At 33.6% G+C, this 21,598-nt stretch overlaps 1 protein-coding gene across 4 annotated transcripts in view; it reads right to left on the bottom strand.

Moving 5' to 3' along the window:
- Positions 1-11,870: 11,870 nt before the first annotated feature.
- The window catches only part of LOC149567134 (mitogen-activated protein kinase kinase kinase YODA-like), a 109,003-nt gene continuing 99,275 nt past the window's right edge, over positions 11,871-21,598 (bottom strand). The window contains exons 11-12 of one of the 4 annotated variants that reach the window (XM_089820335.1): positions 21,033-21,559; positions 11,871-12,357 (exon numbers count right to left, since the gene is read on the bottom strand). In XM_089820335.1, coding sequence (XP_089676461.1) covers positions 21,082-21,559 — 478 coding nt within the window. In that variant the 3' untranslated portion in view covers positions 11,871-12,357; positions 21,033-21,081. Of the gene's footprint in view, positions 12,373-13,037; positions 13,726-21,032; positions 21,560-21,598 lie in introns of those variants that run through there. The other 3 variants (XM_089820338.1, XM_089820336.1, XM_089820337.1) reach the window with 3 other exon arrangements.

Consider the following 21,598-nt stretch of genomic DNA (forward strand, 5'->3'; position numbering starts at 1 on the left):
TTCATACAAGTTTTGGTGCATCACCTTTTTTATGAAAGTTTTTCAAGTTCAATGTTTATGCAAGTTTTATCCCTTTTCCAATTAATCATTTGTTTTCCATTAAGTTTTTGTGAAGTATCAAAGAGGAAGTTGGCCTTCTCTAGAGGTTCATTTAATTTTAAATAGTCCATATATTTTGAAATAATCTCGTGTTATTCCAAAATGTCATGTTTTTGTAACTTGAGAGTGTGCAAATTCTGGTTGGTAACACTTACCATGTTTGGTTATTATTTGATTTGAGGTTTTAATCGACATATTCTCTAGATGACTTAAAATATTTTAATATAAATGAAGTGTTTATTTATTATGTAAATTGAGAATTAAATATAAAAGGAATGGTTTCATTATATTAGAATACATAAAAATGATTACTCAACTAAACTTTCTTTCATTACATTTCAAGATTATTATATATGTCATTTGGCTATTTATATGTGAGCATATACACTTTGCATGTGCATGTTTTAATTGACTCCAACTAGCTTCAAATTTCTAAATATGTATTTTTTTCAAACAATGGAATAGGAGATAGTTACATCAATTACCCCCATACTTAGCCAATATCATCCTTGCATGAAAATGCATCTATGATTGAATTATTATAGATCTATTTATTGCTTAGGTAAATTATGGATTTCACTTGCATAAATTTTTGAGAGACTAGTGAAGTGTATGCATATTCAATTGTCCATTGTTGTCGTAATTGAGTAAATGATATTAAAAGTTGATTTATGTGCTATTGGTTATTTTATAATCTACTGCCAATGTGTTATCGTGGTTTCAATGTAGGGTAAAAGAAAGTTTTGAGGGGACTCAAAACCCCATACAAATAGATTTTAAGGGGATCTAGAACCACACCAACAAGAATATCTACCACAAAGTAAACAAACAAAAGTCAAACAACCCACTGCAATTCAATGAAAAATAACTAGAGTAAAGACATACCAATTGCAAAAGGGAAAGAACTCCCAATTAGCCCCGAGGGATAGAAAACCTCAACCAAATTAAAAAAAAGGAAAACATTAGGAGTTTCCATTACCTCCCTTCTTCTAGGAATGCATGAAGATTCATATCTAAATTGTGTTATTTAATTCAATTGTCATTGATTAATTTAATCCATGTTGGATTTTGGGGTTATTTAGTTAGTTTTAATTCGATTTTAAGCCATTTGGATAAAATTATTTTAAGATTATCCTAAAACTCCTTTTGGAAATTGTTTTTATAATTTGAAGTTGAGTTCATTTGATTCACTTTTTCAATTTTTAATTTAGGGAAACTCTAAAATAATCTTGTGAAGAATTTGGAAAGCTTTATGTTGGGATCAAGTAGATTGTCAAAATTTTGTGGGTAGTGGCTTGTTGGAATCATGGAAGGATCACTATGGTTTTGTTAATATTTTCATCCACTTTGGTGGAGTTTCTAGGATTTTCTGTGTATATTGGGGTTTTTCTCCATTTTTTGAGGTAGGGTTGTATGCAACTTTTTTGTTACTTTGTTTTATTGCTTGGTTATTGTTGCAATTCATGTGGGATGGTTATATGCATTTTTCCACATGTTTGATTGCATCTTATTCATGTTTGAGGCTTGTATGATAATGCACTTTTTGAAATGGAGTTTTTACACAGTTAGTCTTTCATTTTCTCATGTGAAGTCGAATTGTGAGATTCCATGTTTAGTTTTTGCACTTTTTTTTTAAGTACTTAATTTGTGTTGCATCAAAAACAAGATTCTAGCTAAGTTTGGCTTATTCTGAATATTGATCTTGATCATTTTATATGTTTGTAGTCAAATTTCAATGTTGGTTTTATATATTAGGGCTTTTTTATTGTGAATTATAGGTATACAATCAGTTGGTTTTATGTTTAATTGAGTGCAATTGAACATTTTGACAAGTATTGCCAAAAACTTATTTCAAAAGTGAAATTAAAGTTTTATGAGCTCTTTTGTTTTGTTTTGTTGTAAGATGTATATTAGATGATATAAGGATTCATGCTCTTGGCAATGAGGCCAATCAATCATATTATTTTTGAATAGGAAGAATAACTAAGAAGGGTTGAATTAGTTATGCGAAAATACTTACAAACTTTCTACTTTGTCAATAAACATATAAAGCATATCACTAATTAGAAATGTTAACTTTAGATCTTATAAACTTACTAAAAACTCATATCAAAGATAAACATAAGTACAGAAACATTAACACAATTAATACCAAGATTTATGTAGAAACCCAAACTAGGAAAAACCAAGGAGAAGGTGATTCTCATGAAAGGAACGTCAGTTAGGATGACACTGGTTAAGGTGATTTTTACAAGTGGCTCACTATTGTTTTTTCTCATTTTTGTTTGGCTCACTATTAGTTGGGCTAACTACCCTTATGAAAAGGATATATCAAAATAGATATGACAAAACATGAAGTGACAGTATTGCATCTGAATATACATAAAACAATTCAACAATTAAATTTTGTTACCATAATCATAGGAAGATTTGAATAATGATCTCTTCTATATATGCAAGTGTCTGATCCATTGTTATCTAATAGGCAAGCTTCTTCTTGATCTTTAATTATTTTTCCTAACAAAACTTTGCACACATACATCGCCACCATAGGTTTGCACTATATATGCTTCTATAGCTCATGCACATCTATCGTTCATAGACTATTATTCCTCCACACATGCCATGCATTCATGCACCATATGCAAAAGTTTTTCCTCTATTTATATAGGTATATGAACTTACATAAGTAATCCAATACTAAACGTGTATGATGGCCCCACCATAAAAGATGTTATAATTATATTAACGTATTACAACCAATTCTAAATCTAGGAGAAACTTAACAAAGATTTACAACATGTTACATCATAACCCTCAAATAGGTGGCACTTAAGATATGAAAAGGCATTGTACATTTAGTGAGAACATCACAATGACATAGAAAATTCCAAAAGATGAACCACAAAATATCTAAATCCACACATAGATGAACCATGATAGAATCTATTCACAATAGTTTGTGTACCAAAACCATCTAATGAACTGCACCATAGTCTAGATATCATAACCATTTGGATTGACATTGTAGCCTTAGTAATCACTTGGAACCAATAGACAACTTCATGCAACATTGAAAATTGAAAGCATACAATTGTATCAAAACATATATTTCATGAATAAAATAAAGTACACCTACCATGGATAACCAAAACTATTCATACTTAACTTGGCATGTGCATTATCAAAACACTTGTTACATAACCGATAGCCAATACATATATAACTAATATTTCTAACCAGTGACACCGCCAGAGTGTCAATATGAAGGTTTTGACATCAATGACAACTAGTGCTAGAAACAGCTCAATAAATCTAAAAATTGCTATCCATGTCCACATTGGGTTATGTAGACAAAATTTATCATCCCTTGTTCATTTATTTTATTGATGTCTCATAATGGGCTTGCTTTGTAGAACCATTTACATATGAGATGATAGTAGTCCATATGTACTTTGATTTCTATCCACTTGGAAATTTGTACTCTTGAATTTGAGGCAAATTGAGTGTACCCTTGTGCATGAATATTTTATTTTTATTTTATGGTTTTTTATACTTTGGTTGATTTTTCTTTTATAATATTTAATGATGTCGATGTGTGAGACCACATCCTTATCTTATTTGAGCTATGTCTATTTGACGAAACTTGAGAGACCCATACTCTAGGGTGAGACCAATTAAGTGCTCCTTGATATGCAAGTAGAGCTAAGACCTTGATTATATCATGGATGGTATTTATGGCCCTTACTTTTGCATTGTTTATTGATATCTATGTTGTGTTGAGACTACTTTTGATGTGTGGATGTACAATGTTGAGACCCAATCCTCAAGAATATTGAGTTGTGTCAATGATGGTATACGAGTGACCCATGCTTTTGGTTTGAGACCAATTGATCTTCCTCTATCTCCTTGTTTTATGGTTTGATCCTTCTATTGAATTATTACTTATTCATTATTTTTCTCACAGTTGTTGTAATGAGACAATCAGTTACTGTAGGCAATAGAATGGAGTGACTCTTCAAGGCAGGCTAGGACATGAAGGGGTCTCCATGGTAACCATTGGTAGAGTTCCTAATAAGAACTAATAAATAAAATATAATAAAACATAATAATTAGAAAACTTAAAATTATTATTTTGGTTGTCTAAGCAACATTGAGTCACTATAGTCATGGTCATTTAAGAGACACTGAGTTGGTATAGCCATGGAAATCTATAGAGGTTGAGCTGACACAATTGTATATATCTTAGTGGTGTTGAATCAATAGTAGATCCTTCTTGATGAGATATAGACTTCTCAAATCTACATAGATCACCATGTTTCATATGATGACACTCCATTCAGGAGTTTCACCAGCATACCTTTATATAGGTTTGAGTAGTGACCTTGGTGTACTTATATATTATCATTTTATATTTTAGTGATTGCTTGGGATTGTTGTCCCATCTAGTGAATGTTGCACTTGTATGGAGTTGCATTGTTCTACTATATGTGTGTGTGCATTATGTTCATTTTGGGTCGTGTGACTATCTACAAAAGCACAACAGGGTGAGTCTAAGGGTACCACATGCTTTGGTGGCATGACACATCAACACCAATTTACATGAGATGGACCATATCTAGTGGCTCAGTACTAAGCATGATATGATTGCCTTTATCCATTGTTTTCTTTTAGTATTTATGCTAGTTCAATAATCTATACTAGTTGTTTATTATTTTTGTGCCCTTGATCTTATATATTTAGTACTCCCCAATATGGAGCTATTTATTTTTTGGTTGTACATTGCAGTTGGGATAGGTTTTAGTTTAAGTTTCTATATCTTGGAAGAGGCTTGCAAATTGGCATTTGTGTCTATACTTAGGCATTTTCACTAGCTGACATCTCTGACTTACAAATTGGCATCTCGACCTCTCTAATTTAGGGTTTTTTGGTCTCAAAAAATCAACCAACTTTGCTTCAATGTTTGCATTTGGTGAACAAACATCTTCAAAGCTATATGTCATTGACTAGAAAATTGGCACCTCCACCTCTTTGGTTTGAGGTTACTTTATGTGGATTGGTGCCTACATCACAAATCAATGTATATCTGGTTAGACATCTCTTCCTACAACAACAAGTGGATAGAGTTCTTGTGCTTGTTTTCATTAAAATTCTTAGATGGTTTTATAGTTGAATTAATGAACAATGTATGCTTAATCATATTAGCAATACTTATCCTTCGGTGTTTAAAATTGTTGGTGTAAATAAGTATTTCACTTATTACACTTACTTAAGTTTACTTAGGTTAATGCATTATTTAATTATTTTGCATTATTTTATTATTATTTTAGGTGAGACACTTAAGAGTTTGTGTACTCTTATTGAGTTACGCAACTCTAATTATGCACATGGTGTCTACAACACAGGAGTATGCATCATTCACTGAGTTGTCATGTTGACAACACAATTATCCGCACTCCTCATTTAGCACATGTTGTCTACACCACTGATTTGCGTGCTACACCATTGTAGGCTTATCCTCACATCATCGCACTTAATCCCGTGCTCAATGAAGGATAACCCATATCTGGTGGACATGTGCTTAGTTGTATGACTTATCATGATGCTGACCTCTATGCATTCTAGAAGCTCTCCTAAGGCCTTTATATACAGGCACTCCTAGTGTACTCTCAAGTGGGCTAAGCTATCATATTGAATGAATATCGTCATTCTTATCATACTCTGTTTATTTTGGTCTACTATGTGCTTGTGTTGAGTTCTTTAGTTCTTGGGTGAATTATAGCCTAAGCCAAAGTTTTACAAAAATGAACCTTTTTAATATGGATACAGAGGAGACATTTAGTCTCCTCTATGGGTAGTCATGAGTTATTGTCAGCTTATCCTCTTGTGGTACATCAAACATTGTCTCAACTCTTTTTAGGTGATCTCGAGAGCGTGTGCATTTTGTTCTGAGTGTGTATTCCATTTTTCATGGATCACTTGGGAGTGTTTGAAGACTTCTGCTTGTGTTTGATCGTGAAATGATTTTTGTTATGATTATTATTGTTTATGCTTTTTTATAATGTTATGCACTTCAGATTGTTATTATTTTAAAAACATCAACGCATGTTTTACCCTCATTTCTAAGGGTTCCTTGGCATGTTATATATATATATATATATATATATATATATATATATATGGGGAGAGAGAGAGAGAGAGAGAGCCAAACACACAAGAATCTAACTAACTAGATAAAAAGATAGCACAAAAGGAAAAGCACCAAGAGAGAATGAAGAAAAGAAAAGAGAGGGTATGTGGACGAAACCTATTTCTATTGGCCTCATGGTCTACATAGACTGTAAGAGCTTCTTTCTCACCTCAACAATTTAGTTCCTTGCATCTCCTTCATCAAATAGATTGAATCACACAACCATTTTTTATTTATTAATGTCTCGATTCTAAAAAACCCAGATGACTCCTTTAGTCATCGGTATTTCTACAAAGTTGCCACATTGACCTTTATCTTCATGGTTCTGAGCACCACCACCCTAGCCAAAAAGTGAGTATCCTTAAAACCCTTACTTTGAGAGCCTATTAGATTTTTGACAAAGATAACTTAAATAAGAAGCTCACCCATCTTCATCAAGTTTTGAGGTGGAATATTTATTCAAACGAGAAAATTTCTAAAGCCTTCCACCAAGCCAACTCCTAATTTCACTCCTCCAATCCCTCTCCTTCTTTCTTTGAGACTTCCTTGGCTATTTTCCTTCCCTGTGTAGAAGGTTTCTCTTACAAGATCTCTAAGATTTTGGTTTAAAAGTGTGCTATGGTTGCCTTCGATTCCTTGTCCACCTTAGGGAATTGATTTTTTCCTCTTAAAGACTTGAGGGATATATTTTCAGAGTTTGAGGTTTATAAGGTTTTATGTTCTTATGGCACCCCTTACATAGGTGAAACAATTTGCTTCTTTATCACCAAAATTAAAGATCATGTTGCAAATATCAAAGATAATTGTATTCTTAAATCTGATTTAGTTGAGCATTCCTCTTCCACTAAGCACCACATATGCTTAGAGGACACTCAAACTATGTTTAAGGAGGACAACTTCTCTAAGAGGAATCTAAGGAAGGCAATTGAAACTGAGAATAACACCACCATCCTCAATGAATACAATGGGTGAAGCTTAAGTAATCCTTTGTAACCATTATTTTCTTCCCTCAAAAACCTCCACCCTTCTTCAATTGTCTTTCTTCCCCTTCAATTTGCTCCCCCTCCCCCCAACCACCCCTCTTGACCTTCCCCTTTTTTCTTCCTTGTCTAGTTGTGTGTGTTTCTCTACCCTCTACCTTGTTTCATTCCTTCTATTTTGTGGTATTTTCCTCTTCATTTTCTTGGTTGGTTGGCTACTTGAATTGTACTTGTCTTTTCCTTTTAGCTCTCCTTTCTTATTTTCATGCACCCTCTCCTCGTCTCCCTTATGTTGGTACTCATGAGCCTTTCTCATCTATTGTTGTTCTTCCTTCCCATCTTTCTTCGTTGGTTCTCCCCTTTTTCTCAGTTCTTTAGATGTTACATCTTTTGCTATGAGTGGGTTGGGCTCCTTTACTCTCTTAGTTCTTGTTCACTTGCCCTACTTCTCTTTTTATATTATATCATAACGTCTTTATATTAATGCATTATTTTTCACTTTTATTCATGATCTTGTGTAGGTATTTTAACATTTTGTTTTGCTTTTCTTAATCTTGTGTGTGTATTTATTTATGTACATACGTACATATTGCCATGTGTGTTGACCCTCTCCTCCTCCTTCCTTTCTCCTTCCTTTTCATTGAGTTTGAGGTTTGCAATCTACCATATTTCTTCTCCTTATGCTTTCTTGTCTCTTGATGATCAGTCGCAAAGTGTGATCTGAAATATTGATGGTAGAAAAACTCTAATGCAACCCAAAGAAAAACTAGTTAACAATCTTGATTTTAGTTTAGATTAGTTGCCTTGACCAATAAGCTATGCATTTTTTTGTTGTTAATTAAATAGGGGAAGGACCTACTTCAAAAATAAAAAACATCCCAATTAATCAATTCTAACTAGATGACTAGAATATTTATAATTTAAACAATTAAAAATATTTTGAATGATTACAAACTAAAGTATATAAACAATCTTGTGCTTGGAATAAACCAAAACTTGCAAATATTTAACTTGGGAGGTTATTTTTATAAAGAAATATCCTTTATATTGTTAAGTTTATGTATATTATTAGTGTTGCTAATATGTGTTACTTGTGTGGCACACGTGTATAGTTCATGAAGCCTTCTAGAATACAACATTGATTGCCTGTTCACATGGCTATATAGGGAGGGGCTTGTCTTCCACTCACTTAACTTGGGGAGGTTATTTTTAAAAAGAAATATCCTTTATATTGTTTAGTTTATTATTAGTAGTAGTGTTGCTAATATGTGTTGCTTGTATGGCACATGTTTATAGTTCGTGAAGCCTTCTAGAATACAACATCAATTGCCTATTTGCATGGCTATATAGGGAGGGCTTGTCTTCCACACACTTCTCTTTTGAATCCATTTTTTCTGATTCCATTTTTTCTTCACTAGCCTAGTCTAGATAAAATAATCAAAACTAATAATATCAACTCCCTTGAGTATTAATTAGTTAACCTAACTAGATCACTAGAATATTTATAGTTTAGATTATTACAAAATTAAATATGACATACACCACCACTAATCATTATCTTAACCTTATATTTTTCGATATGTCAATAATGATATTATTCTTAGTTTTAGTGTCTCTTCTATGTTGCAAATCCTCAATATAGCTAATTCCCTCAATATAACTAATCTAATCGTTAGTTTTCATGGTAATCATACATGTTACCTATGTGATACAAATTGATCTTATAGATTTCAATACCAATTATGCCTAGTCTAGCCTCAATTCTCTTATCTTCACTCCTACAAAAATTAGCTTCCAACTCATTTAATGTTTGATTTGGCGTTGGCATTTCTCTATTTGCTTCTGTGCTATGTTACCCTAAGTTTCCAAGACAAGGGTACGAAGAAATGGGTTTCCGAGACAATTTTTTTTTTGGCTGAAATAGGGGACGACAAGGGACGGCTATATATATATATATATATATATATATATATATATATATATATATATATATATATATATATATATATATATATATATTCATGAATTTCAAAATTACATTACATTGTCACATTCTTCATAGCAACATAGTTTGAAATTATCAATTTCATTCATCAAATCAGCATAGAACATAGCGTCAAATCGAATCATCGTTTAAGAATAGGAACATAGGATGGCATCAAATGAGAGAATCAATCTGCCATAGATTAGACTTTAGAGCCCTTTCTTATGGGTTTTGGAGGAAAACCAAATTTGTTGTGTCAAATCTTCCTAGACGGGTAGCAACCATCTTGTTTGGGCACTAATCAGCTACAACAATTTATTTCTGGGCAATTATTGTTGCTATTAGAGCATTATCAAAGGTGAAAACAATCTGAGTATTCCTCAACCCAGCAGCAATTATTTTCAGGTCTGCAATATGAATATCAAATAGAAATCTGATTTACAATCATTTTCAGGTCTAGTTTGTTGAACAGAAGTTGAAGTTTTAATTTTCAATCATAGTTGGATGCTAAGTTTGTAACGGCTTCCAAAAAAAAAACTTTCAACATGTGTTATATTAACATATTTTATTATTTTAATGTGGGGCCAGCAAATGGGCACAAAATCACTGTTTATTAATTTTATTTTTTTAAGTTGAATTTTATTTTAAAATCGGAAACTTCAAGTAGTCCCCAGGACGGATGGAAACGACTACGAAGTCCTCGAGACGGTCAACACCCTCTAGAAACGCGTTGACCATTTCCAAAGTTTTGGAGACGGGTTTCCAATTTTCTTGCTTGGGTGGGGATGGCTTGGAAACATTTCCGATCATCCCCAAGTCCCCAAAACGGGGACGGTTTTCGAAACTCAAGGCTTAGAGCTGGAAACGCATCCCCAAATAACATAGCTTCTGTGTTAAATTTACTTCCGACTCAATTGATGCTTAATTTGGTGTGGACATTCCTCCTTTTAGAATGATGGTTGCTTCTATGTCATGTACATATCTTGCCGTCAATAATATTATTATTATTTAACTGTTTCAAGTTTTCTACATTGTATTTTTTTTCCATCACTTCATCCTCATTCCAAATTGTTTGCTAGAAACAGATTGGCTCAGTTGCTTGCTTGTAGGTAAGTTTTGTGGCGGTACTTATATGATACTTTCAGAAGATAGATTACCCATGTTTGGAAGCTACAAGTACATGTTGAGGTGTTATGACCCTTCATTAAGATGGTAGAATGCGATCAATAATATGAAATCAACAAATTTTGTTTCTGAAGAACTGTGTAAATGAATTGATTAAATAATTATAATGCTGATTTAATAATATTTGATTTCAGATATGTTGATCAATAATCACTATTGAAATATATAAATATGAATATATTAATAATATTTAAATTTATATAAATGTACATCTATAATCATTATTTAGATATTTAAATACATTTATAAGTGGAAATGGAAGGCATTGAAGTCTACAGAAAAAGACAAAGGAAAAGGTAAAGCTCCGAGTCAGCACCACTAATGAATTTGTCAGCAAGTAAGCTTCCCCGCATGGCAGCAGTCAACTGCTAGACGCTGCATAATATATTGCATACTGAAAGGAATATGAACTCAAGGATGGTATTTCTTTTAATTAATATACTAACTAGTATATTTATATAAATATATCAGAATGAATAATATTTATAGAATTAAATTGGTATTATCTATACAAATAATATTAACTCATATTTATATAAATATTTCAGAATGAAAGATGTTTGTAGTTGGAATTAATATTTATATCATCATTTGAAAATTGTTGTTCATAATCACTAATTAAGAAAAATAAGATCTAAATGTAAAGAGATTGATATACTTTCTTATGAGGAGGAGATTGATATAATTTTTTGAGAAGGGATATAATCACCACAGGATGGCTGATTAAGATTGATATAACCTCCATTATGAGAGATTGGTATAATCTCCACAGGAACAGCTCGCTGAGATTGATATAATCTCCATAGTGCCAGTATATGAGGATTGATGTTGGAATCAAGTATGCGAACAAAAAATAAGAACAAAAGGTGAATACAAATGCTTATCATCACCCTACAACAATGATTTTGGAAAAGAGGTAGCCTTTTTCATGCCCTTGTTTGTGAACCCTAGTCAATAAACCCTTACTAACCTTTTCCACTAAGAAGTCTTCCTCAACTTCGATGTTCACATACACTTGTGTCTTCCCCCTGATATAATTTCAGCGTATAAAACCTTCAAATCAATGCCCCAATTCTCACCAAATGTTCCATAATGAGTTAACATTCAAAAAGGTAGCACCACCTTGCCACAATATTTTCTTGTTGATGACTCATTTAAGTGTTTATTGAACTGAATTCCATAACTGTAATTGTTTAAAAGGTTTGGTAGCATTTATTAATTATTATCATGAACAATACAATCATAAGGAATACCTACATTGGTAGAAACGAAGTGTCAATTGCTAAATGATTTTTGGTCGTCAGCCAATCCGAATGGTTTTATTCATATACCTTAATGAGTACTTTTCAAATTATGATAGTTGAAAGTTGCTCTTAAACAAATTGAGTGGAATCAAGACAAAATACCTGAAATGTCAGGAAACACTTTAACATGTTTCTAATCAACACCTTCATTAATAAGGGTGATGTCAACTCAAAAACTTGTGAGACGATGGCCTTGATGGACACAAAGTGTTTGTGTGGTATACATAGCTACAACAATCAGTGGTTTAGAAAAGGCCTATCAATATTGGAAAGTGCAGAGGAACAAAAATAATCCAAAACTGAAATGAAATAATTATTATAAAATATATGAGCTTGAGGCTAAATCTGATATACAACAAACTGTACACATTACAATGATGGAAATTACATTCTGAAAGATTGGATGTTCCTTTCCAGTCCTTGAAGATCTGGTGCTGCAAGATGAAACCTTCCATCTCTTAGTCTAAGGAAAACATTGGAGCCCTCTTTTGATCCTACGAATACATACAGGTGATCACTTCCAGCACCAAATATTTTGTTTGGAAGAAACCATAGCTTCAGATTTCAAGAAGAAAATGCAGCGGGATAAATTATCACCGTGCGTGCCTTAATAACCTGCAATACCAACAGCTAGAAATTCATAACATGACTACTATTGTTTCATTTCAAATGTCATCAAAATCAAGCTTATAGTAAGATGAAATTATTGCTCTGAAAATCAATGCCATCCATTCTGTCAACTAAGTTCAACTTAATAGTGTTCCTGTCTGAATGATTAAACAATGAATTCATAATTAATAATGCAATATTATTTTTATTCAAACAAAATCAGATGTTCTATAATAGAACAGCATCTCAGCAGCACAAGAAATTTATTATATTCTAACCTCAAAACCTCTGGGAAAAATAGTATAATCAGCTATTAAATTTCCGAGTCCAATGAAATTCAAAAAGCCATCTCAAGAGCTTCCTATAAAGATGACTACCAGAGAGCTCTTGGTAGTGTTGACTAGGAAGTGCCTTCATCTAGCAGAATTTTCCTAAAGGTTTTAGTTACACCTTCAAAAGCTCTCCAAGAGAAATAATCAAAATTCAACTTGCAACAAAGATTCAATGGAAATAATATATTTCAAAGGCAGTCCATTTTAGAGGGGCGGCAGGGAATGACAATTAAAAAAAAGGGAAAAGTTTGAAAATATTGGAAATTTAAATTATTCATATTAGAAGGCATTCATCATACTCATTATAGAATAAATGAATTGGATTGAGACTTAAAATGAGAGTCCAAACACAAATTAACAAAAATTCATTGTTTTCATTGTCAAAGTGCATATATTACAACAAATGCCCAAAGGCTACAACTACAAAATGACAAACGTGTTGAATGATACCATAGCAAATAGATACTGCTTTTTCTGATATTTGACTCAAAAGCATGTATAATAACCTAAGTGTGTCTGAATCTAGGTCATTTCCAATATGAAGTATTTGCTCATCTAATGCTACCACAACCAATCCTTCATGTGCCCCCTCATTTATGGCATCTTTCAGATCAGCATTCAAATGTGCAGCAGGAGTCTTGTAAATCTTGAAATAGCAACGCTCAATGCACAACCACCAACTTCTCTGCCCACTAAGGGTTGAGCATATTCTCTTGACAGACAAAATGATGATGTAGACCAACTCCTCTCTGCAAAAGAGTAATTGGCAACTTATGGAACAAGGTGAGTGGCAATCCTCCGCTCCATTGCATTTTTACCATACCATGTCAAGGTACTTTACACAGGACCCACTTACTCGTGGAAGTTTGATACTTTTTCTGTCAAGCTGCTACAGACTTTTAATGCAGCTATTGACCCTTTGGAGGTAACTTTCATTTGTCACTGAAAACTTCAAGAGCATCAAGGTCATTATGTTTTTACTATGGAGATTCCAATCTTTTCCAATATCATCTCTCTCCTTCACCTTCAGCAAGTTGTCTTTCTACAAATTAGTCAAACACTCACGTCTCTATTCTCAAATATGGTAACCATACTGTCTTTCAATTACATATATAGTGTATTTCTGACTATGAAAAATCAGAGACTGAGTGAGGAAATTAATTTATAAAGTTGCCATTTCAATAACTATTTCTACTTCTGTACTTATCATAGAACATAATCAAACTTCAAATGCAATCTCCGACGACTGATAAAAAGAGAATTTGTGATGATAAAGGAGTGGAAAGCAGCAATGATGGCTCCACCCTGCTGTTATGTTTCAAAAATGATATTAAATAAAGGAAATGTACCATTTTTTTCAGTAGTCATAAATTGTGCTTATTAATGGTTCAAACATTGTAAGTGAATCGAACATGGCTCTCACGATTTGCCATATACATGTGAATGCATGACACATTTAGAATTATAGCATACTGAGAGGCGATAAACATGAATAATAATTTTTTAATTTTTAATTTTTTTTGTAAAATAACAAAGCAATCCCAATACTTTCTAGCATCTTAAATAAATTACATAATTTCTCCTTGACTGTATATATTTTGATACTTGAACCTGTCGTAGAAAGCTCAATATTCACATAATAATTATATGGCATATTTTAAGGAAAATAAGAAAGTCTCCATATCCCAAAGCAAAAGTGAATATAAAATGTACACAGCTTGTTCCAGAAAATTTTACAGAAGTGTAATACTCTATAGAGAAGCTCAAAGTCAAATAAGATGTCACATATATACCCACACAAATGAGTGTGAAGCAATCATCAATATTGTCTACATTAAGCTAATCGCACATGCTGTCTAACAAGGAAATGGTATTAAATTAATCATATTAAGAATAAATAAAAAAGGCATTGAAGATTGACATTAAAAAATATTGTGTTTGTAGTTGAGATGACTTGAAAACAGTGGCTAGAAATAAGTCAACTTTCCAGCCATCAAGTATTGTGTTTCAGAGATGTTTTGCAGGCAAAAAAAAAGATGGATGGTTCAGAAATGCCTAAGCTATCCCAAAATGTGGTATCCAAAGAAATGCCAACTTCATCCACAAGATGCATTAATTGCAACATGGGATCACACATTATTTATGGGTGTTATTATAGTCAAACATGTTGCATGAAACACAATAAACTAGAAATAACTATTAAACCTTCATAGCTATTTCATCAATTTGTCTTGCATCACTGATCACATTTAACACCCAAATGGGATGTGGTTGTTATAAGATGTAATGCAAAGGCTGGGAAGTGGATAGAAGACATCCAGCAAGCAAAGACAAGCCACCAAAACCCTAAACGACACCTTTCTTTCAGCTATCATGACCCCTAATGACCTGCGGCCTCTTATTTATTCCAAACATGGGCTTATTGAAGTGCAGCAATCTGCATTTAATAAAGTCTTCAGCCCTTGCAAACAATTCTGAAATTAAAATGGAGCTGCCAATCATCAATCTCTGCAACAATGAAAATATCATTGACCTTTGGATGAAGTCAGAGCTCTTGTGCAATTCGTTGGGTGTTTCACCTAACTCACTAAGCTGAAATAACTTGGAAGAATTCACAATTCTTCAAGCTGAAAATTTGAAACCCACGTTTCAATTTCTTCTCTACACAAACAAAGGAAAACACACTAGTCATGAATGAATTGCTTTTTCTCTTGCCTTGGTTTTTTATAATTCTTCAAGAGAAATCGATTTGCATCTTCATAAATACACTTCTCATAACTTAAAAATTACTTAGCTTTTGATACCATTTTCTTTTGTTACAATTCAATTTTACTATTCAGTTACACCCTTTATTGGTGCAAATATTAAGTATACTTTATTAAACACTTACATCTCTTTTTAAATGAAGTGCACTGAAACCATAAAGTTATATTATATCACTGTCAAGCACTATATTAAATGGCTTTTAAGTCATTAAGTGGCCTCATTCACATAAAGCGAAATTATAACTTAATAATTGCACTTTATCACTAATTATTAATAAAATATTACTTTATTAATAATTCAAAATTACATAACTCAAAAAATAATCATTCTTTCTTACTTTTGTCTGAACCTAGGAATTAAACATTGTTTCTATTGTGCATCTGACTTGCTTCCTAGAAATAGTAAGGGTCCTGATGGGGCCTAAATTTGTTTTACAAATTGAGGCCTCCATGCCTGCATAATAATGACTCATATATCAAGGGGGAATGAAAAGACACTTGACAACTGAGATTTATGAACACAATAAAATTAGTGTTATCATAAGGAGAGCTTTGGAGTGAAGGGAGCATCTAGGGATGATGAAACTGCCGACAATATCAATCTAAGTGTGTGAAAATATGATACACGTGATTCGTCCACAGATATTATGGCCAAGAAGTTATAGATGTGACTTACTGGTATAATGGAGCAGTGATGGTGAAGAAGGCCACGATGAAATTCATTGTATATGGCCAAGCCAACATGGGAGTCTCTGTGTACCCGCTGGGAAGAAACCGAGTGCATCCTTGAGTCTTCCGTGGACTTCTCTTATGATTGCCATTTCCGATCCATCAAACTTCAAACACTTCTTTCCAAAGCACAAGTAATTGACTACCAGAAAAACCACTATGTTTATTCATCCTATGGCATTGCAAGGGTGAACATCCTCTACATTAATGAGAGATCTAATCCGGATATGATTTCACTCAAGAATCACTTTTGAGCTTCATTGTTGATTGAGAATATTGCTAATGAATTGTAGGGGAAACTCGGGATTGTAACAAGCTTCAACATGCACAAAGTATCCATTGCAGATTTAAGGGAGATTGATCAAAGCAGATTGGAAGAGCTAGTAGCAGGCTTTGGACTTAAATATACCTCCTTTGCTGGTCACACTTCTTCCATAGCTGGTTATACAGACATTAGGTTGGACATAAGGTTTGAGGGCACTAGCAGCTAGCATCTGTGTTCATTTTATGGCGGTTCTGAGGTGCCCAACCTTGCATTTGCATAAGACATTCAAAACATGGCCTTTGGACACATTCCCAGAGTGGCATCCAAGTGTAGAGTTCCCCGTTTGCTCGTCTTTGGTGCAAATCAGTACTGCCTAATTCAGATTTTCTGGCTATGTCTAATATCTCAATGTAATATGTTTTCTTCATCTGGGTATTAAACTGTTTGAAGATAAATTGTAATTTCAGATAGATCCAAAATATTAGTAATTGTGGGATTTTCCTGCATATTGCGATTTTGTAAATTTATTTCATTCACTATATTGCTCCAAGTTAGAATATTGCAAAAAACGAACTATTTTTTCATGTCCGTATGTTTCTCTAAACCAACTCAACATAAATCAGAGGTAAAAAAACAAGGATGCATATTACAGAAAATAGTAGCTTGATGTATGATATATAGCAAACTAGACATTAAACAACCAATGGGAGTCTTAAGGAGTTATATGTCTAATCTGGGAAAGAAGTTTAGGGAGTCTTTAAGTACCTTCAAGGCAATTCAAAATATTATACTGGCCACTAGGAAGGACTTGATTCGTTGATTCAAATCAGACAGCAAATGTAGTTTGGAGGAAATCTATCAGTGGTTATGTCTTTAATCTGTTTGAGGGTGTAATGCGTTGGACAAGCAAGAGACGGATTGTATCTGCTCTTTCAACTACAAAGGTAGAGTATATGGCAGCTAGTCATGTCTCAGCGGAGGAAATTTAGCTCCAAAGAAGATTGCATTCAAGTATTGGATTAAGTTGGAATACAATGCAGAATCAATGTGATAGCTGAAGTCATCAGCTTTAGAAAGAACCCTACTTCCCATTATCAGACAAAGAACATTGATGTGAAATACCATTCGTTTGTGACACTGTGGAGGACAAAGGTGTTATTGAGAAGGTGGGTATTTACAAAACCAAGGGAACGTAGAAGTATAAATGATGTAGGACGATTGTGGGGATTATACCCTAGCAATTAGTTCACTTTGTTTGAGCCCCATTATGATCCTTTGCAATGCATACATTAAGTGGGAGATTGCCAGAACAAGGTGTATACACCTTTCAGATCCTTACGTTGTAATTATTGTAATGCTGTAAATACTAGGTTTACATAGAAAGCAACACCATGCCTAGAAAGACTCAAGAATCTTCAATGTCAAATAGCAACACTTGTCATGTATCTTGTGATGTGCAAGCGGCCATTGAAAGAAGGGTTATTAGTGGAGGAAATGCATCTTTTGTTGGCTAAAAAAATAATAAACCATGAGGTGTAAATGTAATTATTGCCTCTCCATAGAGGGCTTCAAAGCTACACTCGATTAGTCTTAGGCATCCAGGATCTTCTCAAAGGAGTTGCTTACAATTCCAAGAAGAGTTTCTTCTATGGGTGCACACAGGTCCAAGTTGGAACATTTTGACTTTGTTGGCTAATGCCTAGTGGTTTTGAGCCCATGGCTTTGGAATACCTTTTGTTGTTCCCAAGATCTCTTAATCTAATAAATTGATGGCTTGGGATTGAAATTATACAGTGCTTTTATTTTAAGACTAAGCTGTTCGGTTAACTTCTAAATACAAAATTTAGAACCTCCATCAAAACACCAATACTCTAATCAAATTGAAACTATTTATTTGAGATTTATACATAACGTCCTTTGATGATGAGTTTCTTCCATAACGTATTTCTCAAGATGTGTCTAGTGTCCTCTTTGTTCGTTTAGGAGAATTGCTTCATTGGGCTCAATTTAATGTCATCATTGTCGGTGCTCTAAGACTGACTCACTCCATTCTGTAATTGTAATTAAATTTATATCAGATTAGATGTCTTTTGATTCAGAATTGTATAATTACTAATCTCTGATTTGATGGTTGCAGATTCAGATCTGAATATAAAAGGTTTCGATCAATCACAAATTGTAAAGTATATTCAATATTTATAAATACTGAAAATTAAAGTCTGATCATGTAACTCAAGGAAGGGCAGAGTATTTGCCAATTTCTATGCTTTCTTGTTTGACCAATTATAAGTATATATATCTTAATGGGGAGACATGCCTTGGATAGACGTGTCTCCACAAAGTGGAGACATGTCCATACAAGACATGTCTCTTCACAAACTATGATTAGTTATGCAGATAAACCGATTTCAATTGGTGTTTGTTATTTAGTTTGATTTTAAAGAAACCTCTACATAATGTCACCAATCTCCATAGAGAATTAATCAGACTTCGATCTTCTTATATATATACTTATAAGCAGAATACATGATCACATCTCAGTTAGTATAAGAACATGAAATGTCATATAATAGATCTATATGAGCAGATCGATATACTTGGAGAAGAAACACCGATTTAGCGAATGATGTTATAATAATCTGCATTCTAATATATATGTTTATGAATAATATAAGCGTACTAGGTATGCATGTATGTTTATTATACTATCATCCTATTTATCTGAACAAAGCTATTCATCAACACATTCTACTGGCATCTACAATGATAGACTACCTCCTTTCATGTATTCCTTAGATGCCCATCCTTGGGCCCTTCAAAGGACACCATCAACAAACCTACTAGAAGGTATATTTACAAATAATACATGTAGGTCACCTGGACATGTCCTCCTATACCACTCAACCTAAAGCTTTCACTTTACGTTGTGCATTTATTATAGGTGAGGATGGTATATTATGCCATCCGCACCATCTCCAATGTCACTGATCACATAGCTTGAGATTTAACCTTGGCTATTTGAGGGTGTGTTCACACCAGAAATGAGTTATAAGAGGGCATCATATTCATTCCTTGACTGAAATTGTTGTCTTTGCCCCACCAAAAAGGGGAGGATCAAGGGGAGTTTCATCTTCAAATTCCCCATTTACTATGAGATCCAAGGGAGATATTACTTCCTTTGCACATATTTTGGCAAATAATTCTTTACTTTCTTTAAAAATCCAAACCAACAATGTTTGACTGTTTCTCTTCTGGAGTACATCACCATTCAGCACAGATACTCATGTTACATTCCTAAAGATTATATAGCCCCTAGGTTAATCACCTTCTTCCAACATGTCTAAGAGTGTAATAGCTCTAAGAAACCTTTGCATACTACTACTACTACTTTGTTTATAGATGCAATTTTACCTATGAGACAACATCTCTTAGAGCTTCTACTTCAACATATTTCCCTTCAGCATCATGTTCCCTTCTCTTTTCAAAAAAGCTAGTTTAGCTTCTCATCAGCAACGATCTACTTGTGTCCAATTGCCCTCACCCCCAACACAAGGGTAGATGCATATTACAAAAAATTAAATAATCTAGGAGTTATTTCAGCCTTAGATGTTCTATGCAGTCCATGGGGAGTATCTTTCTTAACACTCCCGACCCTTAGCACTCCTTAATGAGCATTATCAAATCTTGTATCAATCCCTTCAAAGTGATTGATAATGGCACTAGTGAACATGAATATTTCCTTAATGTTTTCTCTTTGGGTTCTTGTTCCCCTTTCTAGGCCATACATGCTAATTTCTTAACCGCTATTGTTGGTGGTACCTTGTTTCTATTTCTTTGCTTTTGTTCTTCCCTTTTCTGGGGCCTTTCTATGTTTCTTTTCCTAGAACTTTCAATTGTAAACAGCTCTACTCTCGAGTCCCCTGAACCTTCTTCGGTCATTTGTGGACATTAATATAATTTCTTTCTCTGATTCTTTCTACCATAATTGTATGAATATCTTTCTACTTGCTTAGTTTATTTCATTGGATTAGCGTGGATCTCTTCAAGTTGCCTTTCAAAATCTAGTTGAAATACAATTTTATTCAATGAATTATCCAAAATCCTACATAATCTGATTTTGTTTATGTGAATGCTTTTATTATGGGCAATTACAAAAAGAAAATTCACTAATAGAATTTATTTAGATGAAGGGCAACGAGCTTGTTGAAGATTAGATCTTGTGTGTGAGATGCAGAGCTGGAACAAATGTGACAGAATGAGTATTATTTGAAATCATTTAAAGCATTACACACAGCTTAGGAGATGGCACGTTTAAAAATGCTAAGCATGCCATTTTTGGATCTTGATTAGATTAATCTGAAAATTATATGACCATCCACAAAATCATCACATTCACAAGAATTACTTGGTTAGACACTCATATGCATCCTAACCCTACTGCTACGGCTGTAAATAGTAATATGAAAAGAAGCATCAAAAGACTTCAAAAGGCTTAGTATGAATGTCAAAATACATCACATTTGGGGAGAACAATAACATCTTCCATCAAGTCACCATCTAAAATATATGTAAGAGGAATAGTAACCTTACTTTCAATTTGTGCACCACTGTTGCCAGAATGATAGACCTTTGAAAACCTCTATGGATGGATAATGGGATATCCTGATGCCATTGGAGGCCTTTGACAAGCAATTTCTCTCACAAACCTAGAAGTGTCATTGATCATACAATGATCCTCTTCAAATTCATGTGGTCTCCTACTGAAATTTACATGCATTGTATCATCATGTGTGTAATCCCATCTTCTAGGACTTCCTTCAGATGTACGAATTAATGGAGAATTCAAATTGTGATCAGTACAGTACTCTGACTGATCTGCTATATTTACAATCCCCACAGCCCCAAGCCTTCCATGAAGGGAACTCCGTGTTTTCAGAGGACCTTCATTCGCAACATTTGCCCAGAATCTATTTTCTACATTTCCAAATAAGGCTTCGGTCTTCAAAGCATTTGAATGTGGTGGAGATAGGCTGCTGAATGCCTCAAGAGTGGAACAAGGTGAAAGCGGCTGATTAGAAGAGCGAGTAGATGTTCCAATTTGAGGGTGAATCTGCTCACTGCAACACATGTAACACAGACATGAAAAATCATGTTGG

Source organism: Cupressus sempervirens, chromosome 3 (genome assembly GCF_028749045.1).
Source record: "Cupressus sempervirens isolate cs-2001-9-10 chromosome 3, ASM2874904v1, whole genome shotgun sequence".
Lineage (NCBI taxonomy): Eukaryota > Viridiplantae > Streptophyta > Pinopsida > Cupressales > Cupressaceae > Cupressus > Cupressus sempervirens.